The sequence below is a fragment of the Nothoprocta perdicaria genome, unplaced genomic scaffold, assembly GCF_003342845.1.
Source record: "Nothoprocta perdicaria isolate Ctin4 unplaced genomic scaffold, notPer1 scaffold_1, whole genome shotgun sequence".
Taxonomy (NCBI): domain Eukaryota; kingdom Metazoa; phylum Chordata; class Aves; order Tinamiformes; family Tinamidae; genus Nothoprocta; species Nothoprocta perdicaria.
Window position 1 is genome coordinate 14549740 of NW_020454093.1, and position 26838 is coordinate 14576577.

The 26838-nt window shown below is 45.0% G+C and overlaps 1 protein-coding gene across 3 annotated transcripts; it reads left to right on the forward strand.

The window, feature by feature from the left end:
• The first annotated feature begins 13334 nt into the window (after positions 1-13334).
• Positions 13335-22468, forward strand: CAPSL (calcyphosine like). 3 transcript variants are annotated; one of them, XM_026035839.1, is made up of 6 exons: positions 13335-13481; positions 14430-14566; positions 15010-15187; positions 16002-16211; positions 18208-18311; positions 22427-22468. In XM_026035839.1, exons 2-5 carry the CDS (start codon positions 14430-14432, stop codon positions 18307-18309), a joined length of 627 nt encoding a protein of 208 aa, XP_025891624.1. In that variant the 5' UTR covers positions 13335-13481; the 3' UTR covers positions 18310-18311; positions 22427-22468. The 3 variants fall into 3 exon arrangements, with proteins under 3 accessions (XP_025891624.1, XP_025891633.1, XP_025891616.1); XM_026035848.1 differs by lacking the exon at positions 22427-22468 and adding an exon at positions 19111-19186; XM_026035831.1 differs by lacking the exon at positions 22427-22468 and having other exon boundaries at positions 18208-18342.
• Positions 22469-26838: the final 4370 nt, after the last annotated feature.

Sequence of the window (26838 nt, forward strand, 5' to 3'; positions counted from 1 at the left end):
GACTTTATGATGTAAAAAATTTTCATGAGGTTTCTTAAAGAAATCCAACCTAGCCATAATGGGCAAATGCACATACATCTTAATCAGCAACAAAAATGCTCTTTGTGGTATGTATTCTCTCCTAACTTGATTTTTTTTTTTGAAATTCAGAAAATGATTAAATTTTACAGAGTAATTTATTTGTAAAACTTCAAAACTGAAATTTTTATATCTTTTTCTTCAAATGGACTCTGCAGGTATATGTACTGTTTCACACTCATTTTAGCTGTGCCTCTAATCGAGTCRTCTAGTCTGAAGTTGACACTTCTGCACTATTTTATTATGTCAATAGAAACACAGCATTCCCAGCAAAATAGCTCTTTGAACTAGATCCCTTTTTTAATGTATTAATTGCTATCATTGACTATGTTGCATTGGATTGAGTTTCAGTCTTATTGGAAGCCTAATCAGGATTATTCTTGTTTCTGTTAAACTGCACTAGAAATGTATTCCTCCGCATGCTTGAAAATTTATATTTTGTGTTTCAGTTGTAATGGGTGGGCAATAACAATATGCAGCTTCAGCTCTTTCTCCAGGACAATGTTAAATCTGACATTCCTGTAAATTCTGACAGTTTGAGAATGGTAGCCTAGCATTTTTCTCTGATTYTAGAGAAGTTCTTTATTTTCTGTAGAAATACCTGAAGTTTCTATAGAAGTGTATGGATGATAAGGGAATTGATTTGTAAGTGTAGGTTTAGTAATAGAAGATCTTCTTTCTCCAGTGTGAATCAAGGGTAGTCAGTAGGAGTGCTGCTGATGGATAGACTAGCTTCTTTTGCCTTATGATACAAGCAAGTCTGTGCATAATACCTTGTTTGGGAATTCACTGAGCTATAGATTTTTCTGTGTAGTGTTCTAAATTATTGATGTACTGGATATATTTTTGAAATGTATGTTTAAATATCTAGCAAGAGAGCTGGCATGAAATAAATCATTTCTGCAATACACTTTTCCCTGGTATATTTTAGACATTCCAAATTCTCTTGATTTTTTTTTTTTATAGTATTCTGTCAGGGAAATACATCGTAATTTCTTTTTCTCTTTCCCTTGCAGAAATCAGAAGTTAAAATGAAGCGATAATTCAGCAGGGTGCCTGGGAGATGCACGTAAGGAAGCGGCGCGTTCCCACGGCCGGCAAGGCCCCGGTGTCCGGGGGATGAGCTGGGAAGGGCTGCTCTGCATCTCTGCCCTCTTCCACGAGCAATGGGGCTGTGCCTGGGACAGGAGTCCTTCTAGTACAGAAGGTTCACAGCCGAAGGAATGAAAGGAGGAAGTGTATTTAAAATTAAAATGTTTTGTCAGCTGTCTATAGCTGCTTTATAGGAGAAGTTCTTTTTTTTCCTTTTTTTTTCCCCTCTTTCTGATGAAGAATTACTTCTAAGAGAAGGTAAAGAACTGTCAACTGGGTATAGGAGATAGAAAAGCYGTATGCTAGAATGAGTAATAGTTCATCGCTTTTAGCACATCAGAATATTTCTAACAGTTAGTGCAACTACTGTATTTGACTTGTTTTCTGCTATACTCTACTTGATCTGTAGCTGCTCAAAATTTTAAGGTGYAGAAAATGTTGTGCACACAAGAAGACCAGTCTTTGCCATCAGTGTAGTAGGAATGACCTGCCCCATTAGGGTCGGTTAAAGACCTTCCCTCCAGAAGGTCCCCACTTCCAGAACAGCCCTCCATGCTCTCCCCATTCTTGCTCCACCAAATGTGCCTTTTATCTAGATTTTGTGGTAGACATTTTTATATGTTTGGTTCCGGAATAACTTAGTAAATGAATCATGCGTGTAGCTGTTCATAAAGACCAGTAACTGAAAGCTCTTTAGATCAAACAGCCATCTCATCTGTTGTCATAACCTGATATTATCACAATCTCTCATTATTTTATTGAGAGAAGAGTAGCAAAGCAGTCTTTGAGCAAAGTTTTATTTATTTAGTCCCCTCCACCATCAAAGACGATTTGGATATTGAAGCCAATTGCTCTCAACATAGTTAACAAACCACACGCTTCTTCTAGGCTTGCTGTGATAAGTGGTTATTGTTACTAAGCTTTGGAGTTCAGGGGATGGTAGGTGCCCTGTATTGAGCCTTAACTTTCCAATATTTGTTATTTCAGATGTGCCTTTTTAAGAGTATAACTTCTTTTGTGTAATCCTCAGAGGTTGCTAATGTGACTGGTCTGCTCAGTGAATTTTTAAGTCTTTTTGTGATAGTCTTTGGCTGTTGGGCTGCACATTACCAGGGTTGTGGATTAACCTTGTCCTGCCCGTGTGGTGGTGCTACTGCATCCCAGGCTCGGCTCTGCTGCCATAGAAATCTTGCGTTTTCATAAACATATCGTATCTTTTGCATCAACTCACCGTGCATTGGTTTGTTACACGACACTGTCTTCATTCATTCATTCATTCATTCATTTATTTTGAGAGAGATTTATCCAGAAGGCAAAGTTGGTCATGGCCAGACTGGGACTGGAAGGACCATTTTGCTTCGCTTGGGGAGAGGTGGTGCTGAGCTCCACCATAAGAATCCCTTCAGAAGCAGAGGGCAGGTGTTAGAGTGGTTTTATGAAGGTGGGTTACAAAATCACTTTTAAGAAAAGGTTCTCATCTGCCTTCCACAAAAATGGCTTATCTGGGTTAAAGGTGTGTGTTGGCRTAGCTCAGTCAGCATAAATTCAGAGCTGAGAAGAGATGGTGTCTGGATATTCTCCGTGGGAATCTGCTGCACCTTTGAAATGCAGGTGAGGGTTTATAGTTGTGCAGTCCAGTTCAAAGGCATAAACGGTTTTCAGAGGTTAGGGACGGTCACCTGCTCGGAGTAAACCTCGCAGAGGCAGGACCCTGCTCAGCATCTTTATTGGGCGTTCTGTGTTGGTGTTGTCCCTTGGATCCTGGCTCCTTTCCTAAGCAGTAGTGCTCCTGTAACCAACACCTGGTTTGCTCTTTGATTCCTTTTTGGAGAAGGTGGTTTCCAGGAATCGAGAGGAAGAGGCCCCACTCCATTAGAGGTGTTGGTGCACGAGGAGCTCCAGGTTGCACAGGTTTCACAAACAACTAGCCAGGCAGTCGCAAGAGGAGGGTGGCAGAGCGTGTTACCCCTTCAACGTGTGCACGAGGGCAGGCCACGGAGTGACCCGCACCGCAGTGGGGACAGGGATGAGGCACTGTGAATGGGGGACGGAGAGCGGATGCTGAGGAAGCGGGTGAGACGCGGAGCTGCRCGTGGGGGCAGCACCAGTGAGCTGGGCGGGAGCCCTGCTTGCACCCTGGGTAGGTTTGCACCTCACCTACAGATTTCTGTAGGAAAATGCTGACCCACTGACAGCCTGCCTAGAATATGTCACTGTGCGACTGCGAAAAGCCCCTCCTGGGCTGGGTGCTCTGCAACCACGCGGCAGCTTTTGCCCCTTAAGCATCTAAGCAAACACAGCTCGAGGGCTGAATTGAAGAGGCTGAGCTCCCTTCCCAGCAAGGAGAGTGGTAGGTGGGTTGGGAGAGAGAGTTCAGAGCACCAAAATGAAGCATCTGAAGGATCCTGCATCGCCTCAGAGAGAACTTCAGGCGTGGGCTGGGAAGGAGGAAGCAGTTGGAGGCAGACGAGCTAGACTAATGCATAAAGCATCTGTATAAAACACCCCAAACGCTGCAGCTCTCTGCAATGAAAGCTGAGTCCCTCTGAGAGCATCCTTAAGCAGAGGGAGCACAGATCTAGTTTCAGCAGCCTCCTTGGCAGCCAGTTGTAGGCCTGGCCTACTTAGCGGCTGCCTCTTCCATCCTGCAGCACAGCTCGCTCTCCAGGGCTGTTTATTGCTTCACTCTAGACAACAGGAAACCCCGTRTTGCTTTTCAAGAGCCCGGGGTTGCGAGATAAGCATCACAGAGCCCGAAATAGCCGCCTCATCATTCGAGTAAAGCAAAGTCCTGCCTCGGGAAACCATGGGCACCCTTGAAAAGTTCTAGGGAGCTACTCAAGCTACTCATCCTGGCAGATGGAAACAAAACAAACGAACAAAAAAAACCCAAAACAAACAACTAAAAAGAAGTACTGTCAGATATCAGGATCTCCCAGCTCAATATATTGTCCTTTTCTAGAATTTTTTTTGAATTGCAAGATTCTCTGGGGAAGAGTGAGAAAATCAAGAAGTTTAACTCCTTTGTAACCTTTGCAAAAGAAGTTTTATGTCGTGTAGCAGTTTTCTCAGTGCAATTGTTGACTTTTTGATTAAACGCTGAAGGTAGGAGCCTGAGGACTGACCCCCCCCTCAGAGCAGAACTCTGGTGGTGGTGACCAGGGATATCCCAACCAGAAATGCAGCTCTTCGAGGCCAAGGTGATGCCATCTCTGGGTGCCACTTAAATAGGAGAAACGTCGTATTTTACCCTTGCGGGTGTTTCCACATTCTTCAGTTTGGATCTTTGCCTCATTTTACAGCATTTGCCACAAACAGAACTCTGCTGACTGAAGATCCACTGTTAGAGGGGCAAATCTTATGTCTTGTGCCAGTTTAGCCCATCACTTTGTCTCAGAAACAGGCACTGCTTTATTCCATGTAATCACAGGTCTTCCAGGATAAGGCTGGAGCTCTGATTCTTCCCAGAGTCCTGGTTCTCCTTTGCCTCCTCTAGCTAGAGGAGGGTCAAGCTCTTTACAGGTAACCTGGCACTGGGCTGATGGTGCAGCCAGGAGTGCCTGTCTGGTGTGTGAGTTAGCCTGGGTTTGCAGCAGGACATTGCTCAAGTCCCAGCCTCGTCTCTCTTTCCTGACGCGTGGGTGACGGCTTCACCGGGCTGCGTTGTGTGCGCGGAGGGTGGGAGCTGCCCCGGGCTCAGCGAGAGGGAGGAACGGGCCCGGCGCAGGGCGGGTGTCAGGCAGCAGCCTGTTGCCCTCCAGGAAGCTGCAGCAGGCAGCCAGCCCCGGCTGCAACACGGCACTGCAGCCCGYGGCAGAGGTTAATTAGTGCTCTAATTAACAATATAGGATTCACATTGTTCTTGTAATTATTCTTTTAGTTTATTCTTTTACTTATTTTGAGATATGTTAGCTTGCTTTCTGTTGTTACTTTTTTTTTTCGCTTGGCATCATCAAAACAGCCATCTTTGGCGGCATCCGGACTGCATGACTGTTTGTACAGAAACTTGTGAGGTTTCATCCATCAGAAGATAGCAGCTTCCTCCTCGAGATAACAAACATGCCAGATTATGCAATTTCTGGGTAGATAATGTGAATGCATTCATGTTAGCATTATCTGACTTCAAATGCAGGAACAGTATATCAGAGAAATGCAGGAGTTTCTGTATTCAGCTATAGGAACAAGCGAGCAAATTATACATCACCCACGTAAATCCTTTTAAGACAATCTGGCCAACTTGATTTTAAAAAGAATGAGTCTTCATAAAGCATAAGTACTTTACAAATRTTGCATGGTGGCACATGTAGAAGGCCAGAGTGACGCTCTGAATTCCTCTGTTCTGGTCACTGCCTGGCTCAGGTGTGTGCTGTGCCAGGGCTCCAGCCAACACTGGCACTGCTCACATGTGTGGGAGGAACCAGTGCTTACCAGGTGCCTTTAACCTCAGGGAGCAGTAGGGTCGCTGACCCCTCATGYCTAGTGCATAAAGCTGAGCTCTTGCATTAAGTGCCACACACTTTGCTAGGGAGTGAAATTAAGACTTAACTGGTGGAGAAGATCTGGGGGCAAAGGAGGGTCTGTGACTCTTCATAACTCTGTGTGTGGAGCTGAAGAGGACTGGGAATCCCTTGCTATTTCTGCGGCAGTCTGTGTGTCTGCTTCTCTGCATGTCCCTGTGGGACAAATCCCCTGTGCAGCCTGTGCCACCAGACAGTGTCCCCCTGGCTCCTTCCAGGACAAGCTCCTGAGGTAGCTCCTGAGGTACCTCCTGCACTTTGCTTGCTGTGTCAGGACAAAAGGGGTCGTGAATCATAGCCTGGGAATAGTGGTCTCCTCCTGTGACATTCCCACCTCACCTACAGCTGGACAAGAGGACCTGGGATATGTCTCCAAAAACTTTGTGTGCATGTAGGGAACGCTAATGTATTTTTTTTCCGCTGCATTTTTTTTTCTAGTAAAATTGAGAGCAAAGCTTGCTGGGCAGAAGGCAAGAGCACATCACAGATGTGAAATATTTTCACATCTGGAAGGAGAATCTTTGCTGGAAGTTGGAATAACTGATGCCAAGTCTGCTGAGCAAACCAGCACAGGCTGTCACCTCCATTAACATCATTCCTCGCCATATGCTAGCGGTGGAGTGAGTGATATACACAAAGACAACACTACCCCCAGCCAGTCTGGTAAATTAAGGAGGAATATGGAGGAAGAGAGAGATCATTGCTTAACTTCCTAGCTAAAAAAAATCCCACCAGCCCATTTGAGAGGAAATACTGAAAGAGCAGAAAAGCCTTCTCCCTGCCAGGGTGAGCGCAGAGCGCAAGGCCGTGCGGTCACAGGGATGTGGAGATATCGCCCAGAACAGAGCGGTGAGGCTTCCTGTTGGCGCAGGGCTCGGCTGCACACGTGTCGCCTCGGAAAGGGCACGGGTGACACTGGAGAGCGCCCTGCGCCCGGGRCAGCGGCTGGAGCCGAGCTGAGCCAGGAGCACGGTTTGTCTCCGTGCTCATCTTCCTCTCCCTTCCAATATGCTCAAAATCCTGTTTTTTGAGCAAAGAGGAAGAACATACTTATATACATATATATATATATAAGGAAAGTGAAGTGTTTATTGTTAGTATAATTAAAATCTAAAGACTCCAGTTGTTGTTTGACAATAACCAAATCTGATTGTTACCCAAAAATAAAGAATAATGAATTTTTAATACTACTGTAAAGAAAAAGCATCAATAATAGCTAGCTAAGGACTCGCCAATGAAAGGAACAATACAGATTTTGGAAACTTTAGGCTTCAGTAGCTATGAAAGGAACAGCAAAGCAAGTAACAGCTCTTTTTTTCTTTAGTATTAACCTATACTAAGCCAAGCTTTCAGTGCTACTACCAAGAAGTGCTTTTATTTTTTTTTTATTTTTTTTTTTTGTTTGTTTGTTTGTTTCGCTTATCAAAAATTAGGAGAAAGAGAATCTTCTTGTCTGTTTCCTCATGCAAGGATGGCTGGCCAGCAATATACATTCAGTCAGAAGCACACCAGGGCCAAAGCACTTTGGCTTTACCAGAATGGAAAATTCTGATTGACCTGAAACTGTGCTCCTGAAAGGTTTTCACCAGAAATTTCAAATGTTTCTCTCTCCTCTCTTCTCTTCTCTTCCCTTCTTCTTAATTTACAATGAAAAGCATATCCTGCGAAGGGGAAAGTCCATGATATGACTCTTCTTTTAACCTGGTGCTAGACTTGCCCCTGGCCAGTAACCTCAAAGTGAGAGTTGTGATGTTTGCRAGAATGGAAATGGGCTCAGAACTTCAAAGGCTGCATCTGAACTGGTCTATTTAGGTCAGACACCCTCAGATGGCTCTGCTGCCAAACCCCAGAGAAGGGGGTGAGGTTTGGCAGGTTTTCTCAGCCAACAATTGCAAAGCCACACGAGTTCACGAGCAGTAGCTAGAGGCTGCTGTCCTGCCTCTGTGCTCTGCTCCCCCTCCTAGGCACAGAGCAGCCCCACACTGGATGTTGTTGGGTGATGCCTGAAAAGGCAGCCCAGTACAGGCTGCAGGGAGCGAGGAGGGGACATGGCATGATGTTTGTCCCATGTGCATGCCCTGGAGAGCTGTGGGCTCTGATCGGAGCTCCAGAATGTGATGGCAGGTCCCGCATGTCTCTGCTGAGCACTGTGAGTGACCATGACAGCCTCACTGCCTTGGGGATCAGGGGGATGTGGACACCCCAATCCCTTGGACCTGCTGCATGGAGCGGGCCGAGGACACCTCCATGCCTCTTGCSTAGGCAGGGAACACAGGCACTTGTCTTAGGCAGGTGCTTCACTGGGGACCTAGAATTTAGAGGCTTACGAAGGTGCTCAAGTTAGGCAGATTTAGTGAAACTCATGAAGAGCAGCTCCACGGGTGCRAATTCTAGCTCAGGTGGCCAGGAAATGGCTGGTGCTGGGGTGCGTTTGGGGGAGAACAACCCTTCAGACAAGCCCCATGCTTAAACTCCCCGCGCTGGCACACAGGACTAAGAGACTGGGCCTAGCAGACCCTTGGGCTGACCCAGTCAGACTGTATTTTAGCTTTGAATGACGTTACGATGCTGCGAGGTACGGGAGGGACAGCCAGGGGTGGCTCATCTGCCTCAGAGCCAGCATCGGGTAGCGGCTGCTGCCCCAGGAGAGCACAGGTAGGTCCTGCAGAGCTCCAGGCAGCCACCTGGACTACAGCTGGTGTCTGAAATGGCACTAAATACACATGGTTGGGCTTCCGTTGTTTCTGTCTTGTAAGATTTTGGCAGTAGGGCAGCCCTCTTACAACAGGGCACTAGTTAATCACTCTACTACCTCAAGCCCCCGTGTCAGCGAAACRTCTTTGATTCACGTGCTACAAAGAGATTCAGGAAGTAGAGGCCAAGACTGCCCCAGTAGAGACCAGCACCGAAGAACACGTCCTGTCTGCAGCTGTTTTAGAAGTTGTTCCTCACAGGCTCATGTAGTAGCTGCTGTCCCGCATTTCCTTAGCTGACAAGGGAAGCATTCCATTCACTAGGAGCTAAAACCTCTCCCTGCAGCCACCAGCATGTCCCAGAAGAAAGAGCCTCTGCTCACAACTGCTCTTCTCGCCCAGCCCTCCTCTCCAGTCCTTGGTTACGTTAGTCTTTAGAGGGGCTACTCTGAGGAGCAACTACCCTGAACACCCAGCTGGTGATTTTGGCCACTTGGACCTGAGAACGGATCGTTCTCAGCAGGGAAGCACCAATCTCAGCACRCTGAAGATGGCCTGCCCGTCCCTCCTTCCCTCCTCCTCCTGCAAGCACCAAGCACATCTTTTGCTGTTTTCAGCATCAAAACATATTTGATCCTACTAAACACTAGTTTCGTGTAATAGTTATCTTCTCCTGAGGACAAAAACAGTGTGGTTAAACACAGGGAGGGGGTTAAACACAGAAGCTTCTCAGTTGCACTAGGCCTTCATTACATTGTCTAACTGTTGTTGAGAAAAGCTTGCCAGTATTTTTAAAAAACATCAAGGAATCAAAATGAAAAMGTTCAGTTTGTTCACTTTGGACAAAATTATGAAAAATTAGACTGCCAGTGTGTTGAGGCACTGAATAATTTGATCTTTGATAAATGCTTGCTGCTGCAGTTCTTAGTTGAAATATTGTTTGTTTTTATTTCTCAGTCTCCTACTAAAATAGATTTGTATCAGATTTGCAGAAAAGCCTTACTTTAAAATAACCACCCCTGTTCTGGAATCATCTCAATCACTTAATCAGCTCAGAACATGCCAAATAACAGATGCCCTGGGGCTGACTAATACCCTCTTTACCAGCGTCTGGGTATGACACAGGAATAAGCATGGGCTAGGGACCATTCCCTGGACAGAGTCTAAATGTCACCACCTTTTCTGGAGACTAAGATGAATAGCATGCACACATGACAGCAGATCAGAGCTGCAGGGAGCGATCACAAGCTTATAAATTATATATATAGTATGTATATGTTATACATCTCACAATTCTTCTACTAGTGCACTCACTTTTGATCCGAGTGCGCTCAGCTGGACACTAACAAAAATCAAACAAATCAACAACTGAGTATTCACAGCTAGTCAGGAAATGAGGCAGAAAAATTCCAGGATTTTGATGAAATCTCTGTGTGTTTTTTGATAAGCTGCTGAATTTACTTTGGTCTGCTTACAGCTTCATGTGCAGTAAGAGAGCGCATATAATCAGATAAATGTAATCACAGCCTGGAGCAGTTGGAGACACTGAAAGTGCATTAATAATTGCTCAGGTTCATAAATCATTAACGAGCCCAGACGTGATGAAGGCTGCGTGGAGGGGGGACTGAGCGCCAGCATGCAGGTGTGTGCACATGGGCTCCCCGGCAGCGAGCAGCCAAAGGGTGGAAGTCAGGAGGATCCAGATGCTAAATTTTGCTTTCTTTTGCTTTCTAAAGCATCCCCTTGCTCTTGCAATGTGGGGGCAGTCCTCTAAAAACGAATGCAAACTCTGCACCTAAACAAATGCTTTATTGGGGCAGGGTGCTGAATTTCACAGGCCAAATCGCTCGCTGTTCACACCATGTGCTTGCTCCAGGCCCAGCATCTCTGTTTTGCATGTGCAGTGCACATGGGCAACAGCAGGGGTGGCTCCTCCTGCACCCACAGCCCTGCTCATGTCCCCAACCCCTTCCATATTCTCAGGTGGCCTCTGCAGATCCATTCATGAAGCACCAACATATGGRGGCTGGGGGTCCAGTTGTCTCCAAGCCAGTGTTTCTTCCATCCATGCACGACCAGCGGAGCTCTGTTCCTCAGCGGCCTCGCGTGCGATCGGTTGCCCGATGGGGAAACGCAGCGTCTGCGCAGTTCGGGGCCAGGAAGTACCTGTCGATGGGAGATAAGCGGCAGGCTGCTGGGACGCAAATGGTTCTGCTCTAGTGAGTGCCTGCAATCTTGTGCTGTTCTCATCAGGAAATGATGCACTTACTCATTTTCACCTTGCTCTATCCATGTGCAGGGTGGGCCCTTTCCCCATTTCCCGCAGGACGGATTTAGCAAGTTGTCACTGCCAGGAGCCCCAGTACGCTCAGCTTGTTCCTGCAGGAGAGAGCCAGGGAGCCTGGCGCGTGCTGACTTTCATCCCCAGCATCCAGCAATAAGCTGGTTCCCTCTCCAGTTAACAACACTTGTGACCTTTTGCTGAAGTAGATTTTTCTGCATCGCACAAATTTTAACCTTTTCAATTTTCTGCCTTTTCCCTGCAAATGAACCCAGTCTCAGCGTTTCTGCTGGTTTCCTCCACCAGCAGTCCTGCAGAAGGTAAGCTGACCAGCAGCAAAAGGCCACACGCGCAGCAAGCAAGGGTCTTGTGTAAGGTCACGGCTGGACTTTTACTTATTTTCCCTGATTGCATTTTGAGTTGAGAAGAGGACACAGAAGTTTTTCCAAGTGTGTAGCTTGGAAAACAAGCTACTGAAGCCTGGCCTGGCCTCCTTGGGGAGAGGGAGCGCAAGTATCTACTCGCTCATCAAACCCGCAGGTCCCCCAAGTAGAACCAGACCCAGCTTACAGGAGCAAGGTCTCATCCAGCCAGTATGGGGGAAAGGAGGAGGGAAAAAAGAGGTGGATAAAGGGAATCCCAGGACTACCCGCCCCCGGGGAGCAGCGCAGTCGCTGTAGGCTGGGTCCTGCCACCACCGGGGTCACCTTGGTGACGCGCGGGTAAACTCCAGCCTAGGGAAAGGAGGGGTAAGGCAGTCGGGCACCGAAACGAGTCAAACGAGACGGACAAGGAGGCTCGGCAGCGAGCGCCCCCCCCCCCCCGCGCTGCCCAGGCGGGCCTGGAGGAGCCGGAGGTGCTGGGGAGCACCCTGTCCCTGGCAGGCTCCGCCGGGCCGGGCGGCTGCGGGACGCGCAGGTAGAGGTTCCCTCCCCGCCTCGATGGCTGCGGGTCTCAGCCGGGCGCTTTGGCGGGGAGGCTGGCGGGCTGCTCGCGGAGCACAGCCGGTCGCCATGGCTCCGGCGGGAGGCCGCGCGGCGAGGCCGGGCGCAGGCCGTGGGAGGCACCCGGACAGCTTGGGACGTGGGAGGCACTCGGACAGCTTGGGTGCTTGCAGTGGGTTAGGGGTGCCCAAGGAGAAGGAAAGTTATGGATATGTGGGGTTGGTCCAGGCTGCCCAGGCTCTTCATTGACTCGGGGTCTTCCCTGTGGATGCGGCGTGGGGTCTGCGAGGCCGAGCTGTGCTCGCATGACCCGGAGGATCGTGTGGATCGGCACCAGGCACATGGGGCTGCTCTCCGGGAATGCGGGGCCTGGATGCGTGTGGGAGGCTCCGTGTCCGGGCTGTGTGTGACCCTGCGGTGCGGAGCAGGGCGGCAGTCTCGCCCTGTGCCTCCTGCTTCCATTCCCCAGGCTTGAAGGGACTGAAGGTGCCAACAGCCCTGAGAAAATCTTTTGATTTTCTGTGTTCATGAATGTATAGGATTCTCAAAAATATATTGTTCCACAGCATGTTTAAGACACCTTAGTGTTACATCTCTTTTAAGTGAAATATCTATACGAATGGACTTCGTTTTTTTCACTACGTTTTGTGTTGCAGCATGGTACGGGTGATTTTGGTACTGAATATCTAATAAGACAGATATTCAAGAAGAACAGAAGAAATAGTATTAGTGTTTTTAACTATGATGCATTAGAGAAAAGTTGTGATATCTCTGTCTGTAGCTGTAGGGAGATTATTGGAGCGCTCTGTCCCATTGGCAAAAGTACACTGGAAAATTTGGGAAAGTTCAGGAAGAAGAAAAGAATCATTTATCATCTGGAAATTGACTTTGTTGCAGTAGTTCTCAGCCAGAAATATTATATAGAAGTAAATTTAGTACAGAGATAATTGATGTTTGACACATTTTAGTGTTTTTTTTTCCTTTTTTTTCTTTCTTTTTTTTTTTTTTTTTATGTTCAGGAGACTATAATGCATCTCAGATTAGACAATGCCTCCCTCGCAGCAGTTCTCAAATCTTACTGTAATAATTATATGAAGTTAATTGCAGTGTACTGTAAAAGCTCCCACAGACTGGAGGCAAGGGGAGACTAAAATCTTGCCATGACATGTGTTTCTGTAGATATTTTTCTCTCTCAACAGGTACAAATTATGTCATTATTTTTCTCATATCATGCCTATCATCATATATACATCATATTCATCATGCATCATATATAAGTATTTAAGGAGCATAAATACGTGCTACATATAATGCTGAGCACACTACATTTATTTCGCACGTTGTATGCACAATATACACAGATATGTATAGGCGTTAGGTCTACAAAATGCTATATCATGTAGTTATATAATATAATCAAAGTTCACACATTGTTTTTATAACCTCACTATACTTGCCAAGTTAAAATTTCCGCTTAAGGGCAGGTCATTGTTTGCGGAAACACTTTTGACTGCTGATCTCACATAGCTCTGAGGTCTTCTGGTCATTCATTAATGAGTTCCCTTGAGAAATTTGCTCACTTTGGGTGAAGCAAGAGCTGAAATGATTTATTTATTTATTTTTTTTACCTCCCAGAGAAGGATGGGAATGTGGTTTATATTTGTCATCACTGCCCACAGGGCTTTCAGATCCTCCCCTCAAACCATCTGAAGTCGGTTTGGGGAACTACAGAGAAGCGCCCGCACTCCGTGACCTGCTGCTGCGTAAAAGCTCGCGTGTGCCGAGGTCAGGACGTGTCCCTGAAACAGCAGCATCCTGCTGCTTTTCTTAGCAAGTGGCACCAGCCCTGCGAGGAGGAGCCTCCCGGAGCCCTCAGGTGGGACGTGGTCTAGGGCACGAGTGGCAGAGAGGCGCAGTGGGGCTGAGGGGGATATGGGAGGTACCTTGGCTCTCCGTGCTGACCTGCCCTCCAGCGTGGTCTTCCTCAGAAGGCAAAGCAAAGTCATGGCCACACTTTATTTCTTGGGTTAAGGTTAGGGGTGGATTTTCTGAGCAATCCTCTGAGGTTTGATGACCCACGTAGTGTAGATCAAAGCAATTATTTTCACTCGGTGGAAAGAAAAAAAGTTCAGTTCCTCTGACAGTTTCCCCTTCTGAGAAAAGGATATAACCAAAAGGAAACAGAAGAGGGTCAAAACACATCCTCATGTGAGAGCTGCTGGCACCGAATGCCCTGATTATTCATCTGTCAGACTCGATCACCTCTGCGAGGCCTCTCCTCGCAGCTACGGGTGCATCCAGACCTCTTACTCCATGGAAGGCTTGGGTGGGAGCTGCCCCCTCTGTCCTGAGGACCTTTTGCAAGGGCTGCCAGCTTCATTTCTCTCTTTCTGGAAATTTCCTTAGACTTCCAGATGTGCAAGATGTGCAAGCCTTTCCTGAGCTCTTGTCTACAACTCTTTAATCCTACCAAGTCCAAAGCAGAGCTCAATAGTCCCTGTCAAGGGTTTGCATTAGGAAAGCAAGCAAATACTCAGATCCAAGCCATTCCTATAGCTCCAAGCAGGGTCTAAGCTAATACTTCAGTTACAACTGATGCAGAGCATCAGAACGAGAAGCACAGATAAATCAGAGCTCAAGCCCAAGCTCTGAGAAAATAAGGGAGTACCTAAATGTTTGCAAGACAGGGGCATCAAGCATTTCTCAGTAGAAAGTGATGCCCTTGTCAGTTAAGGAGTTATGATGCTATATCCTGTAGTACGAGTTTTCAGAGCTGTGTGTTGTCTATGTGAACCCATGCTATTCGGGAGCTTTGGTCTTCCAGATGCCGGGCACAGCAAGGCACGACCGTGAGATGGCAATCCAGGCCAAAAGAAACCTCTCCAAAACCACGGACCCCGTCGAAAGGCTTCGTCTGCAGTGTTTAGCAAGGGGATCCGCAGGCATTAAGGGGCTTGGCAGGTGAGTCCAAGAAGTCAAATTCACCATTCTAATAGTAGCAGCATGAGCACTGCAGTGATCAGCAGTGCCAGAGTTGTAACAAAGGCATATAATGGGAGAAAAGCAAGATCCCTTTTCCAGGGGTGATGGTAGGGGTAAACAAATCTTATGGCCAGCTTTTAGGTAGCTTAATATATAATGCTTAGGGGGACTGCTTCAGCTAGAGTAGATTCCATCTCATTTAACTTCAGCTCTGTAAAATTCAGGCACCCAATCTAAGCAAGTCATGTCTGCTGTCAAAGGTTGTGTTGTTTTGCTTTGTTTTTCCCTCTTCTGCAGAAGACTGTAGAAGAGGGAAATGTTATCTCAGTCAGGTGGCCCTATGCACCGGCTTTGTGATGAAGTGCTGAAGTATTCTCTAAGTTTTCTATTATATTAACTTAAAATTACACATTTGCCAACAGAGTATTTCGGATTATGGATGATGACAACAGCAGGACTCTTGATTTCAAAGAATTTGTGAAAGGATTGAACGATTATGCTATGATGATAGACAAGGAAGAAGCACAACAGATTTTCCGGGTATTTGATAAAGATGGTAGTGGGACCATTGACTTTGATGAGTTTCTTGTTACACTAAGAGTAAGTCTGGGAATTTATGGTATTATTGCATTAAGTGGGAAGAAAGGCTCATTTCATCATTAGCTGAACATGATCAGTGCTAGCTAAATACAGTGCTGGTTAACATATGAGTAATCAGCATAATCTACAGTTGTATTTGAAATCTGTAACTCCTGAGAAGTTAAATTATTCCATTTCCATATGCTAATGCATATACTTAAAGGAAAAATTGCCAAAGTTAACTTTTTGTGGATAAGAAAGCTCAGAACCTAAAAATGTCTCTGTTACTTACTGAAATAATCTATGGCTCCTAGAAAGGGTATATATATATATAATGACAAATTGCTATCTTGTTTTAGGTACCTAAATTCCACCTATATTACACTTTAGATAGCTATGTGCTTCCGTCCATTAATCTCACTTCCCCCATCCTCTTATAACATATTTCTTTATAACACGTTAGGGGTTTCCTCTGATGAAACACAGCATGACTGGGGACTCTTTGGACTCTGCTGGATCTAAAAAGCTAAGAAAGAGAAAATACTTAGTGTTTACTGATGTTAAAATATTTATAATTGAGAGTAGACAAAAGTATTCCAGGAAACTTCTTTTTTTTCTCTTTTTGTCTATTTATTAGCCTGTTGATTGACACGGGATAAGCTCTATTGCTCTGAGTTTTGATAATATATTGTGCTTTCTATCTCATGGGCAATTTAAATGATCAATAGTTTGCTGTCCTAGTGTGTGAGCTAGAGTTACTGTTAACAACTGGAGAATTTGGAAGTGGGCGAGTACTTGGCAGAAATGCAATAAATCTGTTAATATTTCTTTACAGCCTCCCATGTCGAATGCCAGGAAAGAGATAATCATGCAGGCATTTAGGAAGCTAGATAAAACTGGAGATGGTATCATAACAATTGAAGACTTACGGGGGGTTTATAATGCCAAGCATCATCCTAAATACCAGAATGGAGACTGGACAGAAGATCAAGTGTTTAGGGCCTTTCTAGATAACTTTGATTCACCCTATGACAAGGATGGGAAGGTAAGTGAAATATGTAATGTGAAACCACAAAAGCATTTGACTCACAGCTAAGATTATTGAATGTAAGAGTGGTGCCAGTACCAAACATGCATCTGCAGGACATTTGTGTCCCATTTATGGGAAACAGTAAGGCAGGTGAATAATCAGTGATTAGGACTGTTGGTGAAGCTTGAACTGTAAGCATATCTTCAAACTAACCCACCACAACTGTTATTCTTCAAAATCCCTGTAAATTGGAAGATTTCTCACTCAGGAAAATAAAAGCCAGGAGCTAGTTCACAAGCAGATTTTCTGGAATACCTTATGTTTAACTCCTCTGTAGAATATGTAATTGCTTAGATAACTGACTTGCAAATGATCTCACAATAGAGACGAGTTTATCCAAAGAGAATGGAAGAGAGATTAGGGCTAGAGCAGAAAAAGAAAAAGAGAAAACTGTGAGCTCCAGCTGGGGCAGGTGCAAGGGGCTCAGATGGGCTTGAGGTGACCAAGAGGTTTGTGCCCCGAGGAGCTGCTGGCCTGGGGCAGTGTGGGGAGGCCTTGCCTGCCACTCAGCCAAGGTTTTCCCCTTCAGATACAGAGCTTGGTCACCTATGTGAGGGACTTGAGCATCCACTTCACAACCTTCTCAAGCTCCAAACCATTCAGACTACTTTCTTTCTCCTCAGTGTGCAAAGCACTTTGAGCCAAACTAGCATGTGTCCAACCAACACAGAGCAAGCCCAGGTCTGCCTCATATTTCCACATCCTCCATCCAAGCTGTTGATAATAATGAGCCAGATAGATAAGGTTTTCTCAGAACTTTGTACAATGTCTTTAACACTTCCCTGTCCCTTTTGAAGTAGACTTTCTTAGGTTGCACCTAAGGATTAGGCTTTTTGCAGCCTAATTCTTGGCTGCTACACACTAACCTTCTACCTGGTTTGCTCCAGCAGGCAAGTTGTCAGTTTGTAGAGGAGGAATTAGCTTTCATGTTTCTTGGGATATAGTGTATAGATGTGACTTCTACTTGAAGTGGAGCTACATTCTCTGGATTCAGCACTGAAAACTTACTTGGTCTGGATTTTGCTGACAAACAGTTTTAAATCTTTCCTACCAAAGTCTAGAAGAAGATAGCTGGTGAAGTGAGAAAACCTAAAATGTTTTTTCAAATGCCTCTTGCATTTGAAACACCTCCATACATTTCTATGAAGATGTTAGAGATGTAGAAAGGTCATCTTCCCAGTAATCTTGGAGGGTTCCTCTGAAACAGCCAGGGTCAGGGATGCTCCTACCTGCTTTGTAATGGTAGGATAGGCCAAAATGTTCTCCTGACTGTCACACACTTTGAAGTCAAATGCACAATGCAAAACACTATGGGAGAAAATAATTTTAATGAGCTGTCTTATCCAAAGAATGGTCTGTATGATTCAAAAATTAAGGATAATATTTGTAGTACATGTTAAATCTAATTTAAAAAAATCATATTTAGTCTAACTGCATTTACTTCAAGTCCAAAATGTGTATCAAAAATATTCAGAACTCTTTGGGAGTTGAAAGACTTTTTGTTTCTTTAAATGAGATTTAGGTGAAGCAGTGATATTGTCTTTCTGGTGAATGTATATGAATATTCTAGCTGTATTTGGGTTGCACCAGAAATCATTTTAATTAATGACGATGCTAAGATGAGAGTACCCCTTTAAAAACTACATAACGGTATTTATCTTCTTCAGCATCACTGATTTTAACTTTGTTTCCTGCCAAGATAAGTTCAATTGTACATCTTCAATTCCTGTCTAAGCATACCTGCAGGACAAGAGCTCTGTGCCTAGTAGAGAAGAAATGAACTTTGGTGGATTTTCACTGCCTTCATTCTTCCTGCTTTGTTAATTTTCTAGTAATAATGTGAAATAGCAGATGTTAAGGTTTAATTTAGAGTTTTTCTAAATGTGTAGTTTTTATTACAACATGAAGAAAATAAAGGTTCATTTTCCTATTTTAAATCCTTCTGCCTCAGGTCACAACAGAAGAATTCATGAACTACTACGCAGGAGTCAGCGCTTCCATAGACACCGATGTCTATTTTATCGTCATGATGAAAAACGCTTGGAAACTCTAATTGTATGATTAAAGGAATAAGACTTTATTTCCACTTTTTGTAGGTCCACGTGATTAAGTGCATGCACAACACCACGCTCCTTTTCCTTTACCACAGCTTCCAGTCATGGTGCAGATTAAAGCCAAGCTGCAGAAATCCCAGTTAGAGTCTGTGCCTTGCTGGGCTCACCCCCCGAGCACCAGCTGCATACGTGGCACCCTGCCACCCAACAGCCCTTTGCCTTTGCTTTCTGCACCCCTGACCGCTCTTTTCTTCTTTCAGAGAAGCTTTTCATTTCTTCTCAGACATCTGCAGTAGGTTCTTGACTGTATCCCCTCTTCTAATGTTGGTTACACCAGTGCTTCACAGGGCATGTAAGGGAAGGAAATATTCTGGAAGGCTTTTGGTTTGGCCAGACTGTTATAAATGGGAGAAGGGCTGTCCCAGGACCACCAGCCCCTGCAGTGCATGGAGGGTCGCACACCCATCTCCTCCCAGCACCTCTGTTTTGCTCATCATCTTCTGCCTCACATGTGGGATGGAGCAACTGCCTAAGGGTTCAGCTCCATGCTGAGAGCATGCGAATTCCCAGTGCTGGGAAACTGGAGGAGGAAACAAATGGAGAAGGGACCAACATAAATGTTAAGGACTCGATGAAAACTTCTTTTTCTTTGCTTCTTACAGCTGCGCCAGCTTTTTTTGTGTGTGTACCTTGGTCCAAATCTTTGCAGACTTGATTATGTCTTGTCTTTTTCTTTGATTTCTGTCTTTCTTGCCCTGTCTTTCTGACAGGGCAACAGGCTAACATTTTATCTTCAACAGGGCATACCTGTGCTACAGCCTTTCCTTCTCACTGGTCCTGGATTTACCAATGTGGAGACTGCTCTACGTACACAGCTGTTTCAAAAGTCATTACTGCTGCTTTTTATGTTTATACTGACTTATGAACAAGCTGTAAAAGCTTAATCTCCTGATCCTCTACAAATTCTGCTTTCTATTTTGTCCAAACATGACCTCTCAGTACAAGCAACAGGTACCTGCAATTTCTTAGCAAGAACTGTATAAGATCAATGTTTGTCATCAGTCGTAAGAGGTGTCTTTACCCACTGTGAGGCTGCTGAAGTATCTGTGTGCCCTATATGAAAAGCAAATCTCGTATGAGAGGTTTTACACATACTGGCACCTTATATAGGACCTATTTCTTTCTCATTTGTTCACTGGCTCCCCGGCAGGCTGTTGTGTTTTCTATTTAGTATGTTCCAGATACGAAGAAAGCAATGTAATCGGGCTGTGGGAATCACAAAATAGAGAAAAGATTTCCCAAAGACATACATTAGTTGAATGTTTCAGACTCCACAGTGATCTATTGTGCTATGCACTGTGCAAAACAGAATCTGAATACCTAATTCCTAACCAGTTTGTCTGCTCTGTACTAACTCTTTCCAATTTTATGCAATCCTAAATACAATACACCTTTTCAGAAGGATCTTTTGGATCCTTCTGCACTCTTGACAAATGGCGGTACCAGACCCAACACTACATTTTTAGATCGACAGCAGCATTGTCTCTCTCACCTCTGTGCACCTTGGATCAAGCCTCTTCCGATGGCTCGATGATGTCGAGCTGGCTTGATGACAGCTCGGTGCTTCAGGGTGGTATTTCCTTCTTTATTCTGCACCGAACTTCACTAACAGAGTTTTGCAGTGGAACCTGAAAGATGAGGAGAGTTCAGAGGCTGCCTCGTCCTCGAGCAAGGGCTCCACGCTCCGCTCACGCTGCAAACTGCATGTGGAGCGCTGCTCACCTCTCAGAGCAAGTCCTGGCACTTGGGGTCTCACTAAATGTAGATCTCATGACTCACTGGACACATTTCTAAGAGCATTCAGCAGGCCATTTTTTGTAATTATGTAATTTTGAAAATGGTCACAGCACATTTCCAAGGGCTGCTTCAGGTTCCTTTGAAGTCAGTGGCAAAGTTTCCTTTCACTTCTGTGGGGGTAGAATTGCTCCCGAGCGTTCTGGAGAAAATAACTACAAAAAGGTGTATTGCTCATAGGTAAAAGGAACGATGTGGGAAAGATGAACATGCCAAGCTTTGTACTTGTAAACAAATGTAGTAGCATACAAATTGCAGTCTGCGCTGCCAAGCATGCTGTTTGATTAATATGTGAGCAAAATCTTGGAAGAAACACATGCATTGTATTGACTGCTAAGTAGGTAGCATCTTTAAAGTAACATGTAAAGTAACATCTTTACTGAGGCATGTGCAGACATAATCCTGCAGTGGGCACACATGCAGGAGCTTCAGAGGAAGCACTTTGCAGGACATAAAGGGAAGCTGGAGTGCCAGGCATCGAGGCTCATCAAGGCAGATGGTCACAGCCACCCATTAGTGCTATCCTGCCCTGCCAGGGGTGCTGCACTGTGGACCCAGAGAACTGAAAATGAAGTTCAAGAGTCTGCACTGAGCTGCAGGTTGCTGTGTGCTGGGTACAGATCCAGCAGATGCTGTAGATAGTTGAAGCAGCACAGGGCGTCCTGCCGAGCTCGTGGTTGCACCGTGCGCACGGCAGATACAGGGAGATAGGTGCCAATGCATGCCACCATATCTGGCACCAGCATCAAGATTGTAAGATCTTCTAGCACTGTTGTTTCTGCAACAGAAGTTAAACAGGATGGCGCAAAACATAGGACACATGAGAAGCAAATGTTTGGCTTGCTGCCCTGTCATGAGCTCCAGGCTGCCCTGCACAGGGACATTTGGACAGGCAGCACAGCAGCAGACCCAAAGCACTGGCTGTCACCTGTGGTCACCCAGAGAAGGAAAAACCTTCCTTACACCGCCTCAGCCTCCTCCTTCCCCAAAGAGGCCTTCCTATCTGAGCCATGAGAACCCGTCTCTGTGAGCGCTCCCGGCTGAGCAGGCATGGGATGTGGGAGGCAGAGGGGCAGGAAGCTCGAGGTGCATGTGGGGTGCCCCACACTTGCCTTGGGCTTCTGCAGTGACCACTTGCAGTACCCGAGCACCTCAGCAACATTTCACTGTATTGTAGCTTTGCATGTTGTGTTGCACTGTGGGGTTTTTTTTGGCTTTGTATTTTTGTGCCCAAAGAGAAACATTTGACTTTATATGATCAAAAATGTTGTTTGGTTCATCCTGCAGCATAAATTTCTTGCAATTAGACCACAAGGTATATTCACTTGGCTGATCAATTTTGGAGTCCTGGCACAGAGATACGTTAGCATGGGCAGGTGCATGTAGATGAGGTTTTGCAGCCGGATACAAGTGTGCTTATTGGTAAATGAAAACCAAATTGCTTTTACGTAATAGCTGTTGCATAGTAATGACTTGAATCTTTGCAACAGAGTAAGCAGAGCAGAACTTTGTTGTCTTGGAGCTGAGCGTGCTGGGCTTGCTGTGTCTGCTATCACCAGCTGGCAGAAGGAGTGTGCTTAGTGATTTCTGCTTTCTTCTGCCTCCCGTATCGCTCCTCTGCCTTGGAGCAGCAGCAGCAGCAGCGAGCTCAGCTTTCCATGGCAGACACAGTGGTGAGGGAGACCTGCTGCCTTCTGCAACTGCCAGCTTCTCATGACTTTCTCTATGACCATGGCTCATCCTATTTCTCTAGAAGTCCATTCTGAAACCCACTGAGGAGGGAAAATATGAAAAAAAGAATGCAAAGAAACCCACATTGTTTTTTATCCTGAGATTTCCAAAATGAATTTCTTTTTTTGTTTCTCTTTATTGCTTGACTAACCTTTGGTTTTTTTTAATATTCTTCTGGTGATGGTGCTGATGGACTAATTTAATTTTCTTTTGGCATCTAAGCTGTGCTGTTAATATTCATCCATAATTGAATAACTTTTGTTATATTCATTTTTTCAGGATGTAGCAACTGCTCAATCTCAAATGCAAGAAGCTCATTCCATGACTTCAGTGTCATTGGATCAGATGCAATATGAGAGCTGGCTGGATCCTAATGCCAGAGTAGCTGACAATGTGTCATAAAAATGAGACGTCTCTGAAAGAATTGGAAGAATTACTTTCAAGAACTGTGCATGTGTTACATCAACACTCTGCTTTGGGCTACCATATAGAGCCATAGCAACTTCTAAAATCTGTTTTTCTCATCCCCAGGTCACAAAAGATGAGTTTTTGAACTACTACGCTGGAGTTAGTGCTTCTGTGGATAGTGATGCCTACTTCATTTTAATGATGAAGAAATCCTGGAAACTCTGACTTTTGTTTCTCTTGGCCCTCATCTCTTTGATATCAGAGACTATAAAGATGTAAAATACTATTAAGCTAAGGGTTTTATTTGTTTGATTTTTAGGATTTTCAGAGCCGAGGGGTTTGGTGACCCCAGCAGTGTCAGTGGACACTTGCGTGGAGCTTCGTATGTTCAACAGATGGCGCTTAAAAGCCAAGAAACAGCAGCCTTGTTGCTCTGGGAGTGAAGCGGGCACCAACCTGCTTGGGCTGCAGTTGCATTTCCAGCATCATTAGCTGTTTTCTTGTGGGCCTGAATGCGAGCTTTGCTTTGCCAGTGACTTACACAGAAGTGCTCATTTGGGCTGCTTCGTGGTAGCAGCAATAAGGAGCTATTTGACCCTAGAATGGTTCTTAGCAGATCAAGTCTCTGTTATCATAGAATCATGGAATCATTGTGGTTGGAAAAGACCTTCAAGATCGTGGAGTCTGACCATACATATTACATATTACATATTACGTATTACCTACAAACTTTCCCTTATTCACCCCAGTACTGCAAGGTGACAATATTACCGTATAAATATGGGCCTTCAAGTCAATAATCGCCTGCAGCTTTGGGCAAGCTCCAAGAACTCTGCTCTGCACCGCTTTTTGGCCATGGTCTCACCGGCATCAACGCAGGGCCTCACACCTCAGGGCAGGCAGATGCTCTTGCTTTTCCCCTGGGCAGAAGAGCTGCCTCAGAGGTACCGTGGCCTCATCAAATGGTACCCTGAGGAAATGGAGCCTTAGCTGGTGGTGAACTGAAGGTGTCTTTGACTCATCATTTGTTTCACCACCCAGGCCTTACGCCTTCTTTGAAACTTTTCTTCCCCTTGGGGAGAGATGGTCCCAGGTCTCACATGCCATCCTACCAACACTATCAGAAAGATTGGGGAAGCCTTTCCAGTGGGCAGCACAACAGGAGAGGATGTGGTAAACAAGCTAGTAATACCAGCAGGGGATGAGTACCACCTTGGGAGGCAATTAACATTTTTCAGCATCATTAAAATTAGGCTGTTACTTGATACAGCTGATGAAAGCCTCTCTAATTCCACACATTACTATCCGTGTGCCTGAGGAGCTGTTCGCCTGATGCAAATGGGCTGCCAAGGGAGGAGGGCTGAGCTGTGCAAGGCAGGAGTGGGGGATTGCTAGGGCAGTCTGGTGGGTACGTGTTAACGGAGGAGCAAGCAGCTGCCATGTGTATGTCAGGTACAAGCAAGCCAGGTAGCCAAGCTCCTCTTAAATGGCAGAGTAGCGTCTACACATATGGCTGAGTATGCAGCACTAGGGGTGAGAAGGCTGAGTTTGAAGGTTACACTAAAGGAAATAAAGTGCTTATGGTACACGGAAACTGAGCTAGACCAGGACACAGGTAGTGAGTCAGACTCAAGGCTGGGTTTTGCACTAGGGGAAATTCTCTGTTGGAGGTTAAGGAAACTCCCCAGGCGTGACCAAGTGCAGAGTTATCAAAACATAGACATGGCTGTATCTATGTGTAGATATTACGCCTAAAAGCTGGCAGTGGCCCCCAAAAAACTTGTTTTGTTACATATCTGGATTTTTTTTTAAAAAAAAAGGAAACTGAAGGTTGTTCATTAGGCAATTTTGTACCTATGCATGCCCATCAAATATGTGTCGTAGATAAAATGACATATGAGGAACAGGAAGGCTGAAGCTTTGGACCTCAGCACCTGAAAAATAGTCAGCGACCAATTTTACAAAAGCTGCAGCTTCTGTGGTTCAGGTCAGACAGTTAAGGTGTAAGGAAAACTGCAAATCGCTCCACACTTCAGAAAAAGCTAATCCTCAGGCAGAATTATTTTGGCAGGATCTTAGCACTTGTAAAAATTCAGCCTGACAGGACTTGACTGCAAGCGCTGTAATGACCAGACTGTTGACACTGACATAGTAGCAGCTGGATGTGATTCCATTAACTGGTTTCATGACAATTTCTGTGAGCATAACATACTACACAGTTCTCTATTAGTTACATATCATCTTATTCTCTATTAGTTACATATTTGTCAGCATTCAGTAACATATTAATGAAGGTCTATTTCTGAGGACACAAGCTGTATGTGAGTTTGCATCGTATTTATGAGTGTATTTATGCTCTTGTAAGCCTGAGGGTTTGTGGCCTGAGGGTTTAACCTGGTGTGGATTCACTGCTGCATACGGAGACCTGCTCCATGTTCCCAGCTCTCCTGAGCAAGGATGGGTCCTTTAGAGGATACAGGCTGCAAGTACAAATAACCACCTTCACTAGCCCATTTCCAGAGGTCAGTTATCTCCTGATAATAACCTGGATACCAAGTGGTGGGCTGGAAAGAGGAGTTAGGATGAGTTTTGTACTGCCTGACTGTCGATGGGGTCAAAAGTGGAAGTCTGGTTGTGCTTGGCTTTCAGCATGGTGCTGATGAACAGAGGCGGAGAAAAATAATCCAAATCTAATGAAGTTTGATGGCCCTTCCTTCCTTCCTTCCTCCCTCCCTCCCTCCCTCCCTCCCTCCCTTTTACCTAGCAGGAATCTCCTTCCCACCAGGGCAACAGTGTTTTGACTGCCCCAAAGCAGCCAAACCCTTGTCCTTGGTACCTGCTTCCAGCAGGATGTAGTGGCCTTGTGATCCCCAGCTAGAGCCCTTGACATGATCCCCCTTTCAGCCGCAGGAGGGTTTCCTGACAGATGAGCATGGGAAGGCTGAATCAGAGTGCCATAAATAAATGGTGCAAATAACCATGTCCTTTTAATACTGTAAAATGTTATTAAACCGAGGATACGTTTTATCTAATTAAATAACATATAAGAAATAGAATAAATGTTTAAACATTAGCAGCTATGCAAAAATATGGCCACCATATAGGAGAAATATGACTGTTTCAGAGTTATTAATGTAAATAAACATCAGGTTTATAACACTCTTGCTGGATCAAAGAACTACCTGCTTTTCCAGAGAAACAGAAGGACAATTACTTACAGGTACCTTTCTGTTTAAATAGTGCAAATGGATGCTTGTGAAATCCCTTTTGACCTTTTAAAATGTATATATGATTTGAAAACAAGCATAGCACATACTGTATGGGATTTTCTGATACACTTTTGCTTTTTCCCCTCTTTCTTTGCTATCTGTCATTGAGTTACCAGGACAGGATACCTCTCCGACACAATCTATCTGCATCTACAATTGCACTATGCAAGTTTCATAGTACAAGCATAATTAGCAGCTATTTTTTTAAAATTAAATACAAGCATTACAAAGCAAATGAATATTCAAGGATCTTATCTTTTTTTTTTTTTTTTTTTTTTTNTTTTTTTTTTTTTTTTTTTTTTTGTATTAATCGACCTGCCATTCTGTTAGAAACAGCAATAAAACATTTCTATAAAATATTCCTGGAAAACTGAGAGTCGAATCTCTGGGTCCTTTACACAGAGAGACCATCAAGTTGGCCCTTGGAGATTCCCGTATTTGGTGGATCTGGAGAAGGTGAAGTACCATCTTGGGAGTGCTGTTTTCCTGAAGGAATCTGTGCCACAGATAACAACTTCTTAGTGGTTATTACCAGTCAGAACAAGTCAGAGCAGCTCTGAGGATGAGAAGTCTCCTTTTACCCCGACTGATTGTGGGAACATGCATATGTTTCGATAAAGGATAATTTAAAGCAGCTAGAGGGACTGATCTGTCACGGGGAGGTGAACCCTGATTCCAGAGCCTAGCAAAGTGACTTGGATTCCCCATGGCCACACTCCATTCTGCTGTCAGGAAGCCCTATGGCTGTAGCAGCTTCATCTCCAAGCACTTTGTGGCACGTGGCATCCTGGACTGCCTGCAAAGTGACACAGCCTCCTGAGTGGCAGCATGTGGCCAAGCCTCCCCATGGAGCGGGTACAGAGTCACCAAGAGAGTGGATGGAGAGGGACAGGTGTCTTCCTCAATAATAACACTAAAAATTTTCTTTTATATTATCTTTACATGGTACTTGTTCTTTTTTTCTCTATTTCTTTTTAATATAGCTCTTCCAGTACTTCTCAGGATCCATAAAGCTTCATCACTCTTCCTAGCTCAGATATGGCATGAAAGAAATATCTGGCTAAGTTCAGTGAGTTCTCCTGCAGCCTTAGTCATTGGGAATAATGCTAGTGAAGAAACGGGCCAGCTCAGTCTTTCTGCCCTGGAAAGACCTTGCACACTGCGCTAATGCTTACACAAGGGCTGCAGAGAAAGAGGGTGTCATACATTTTACAGGTCCGGACAGTTTGCAGGAAGAGCTGGGGCTTCACTTTTCATTTATTTTGT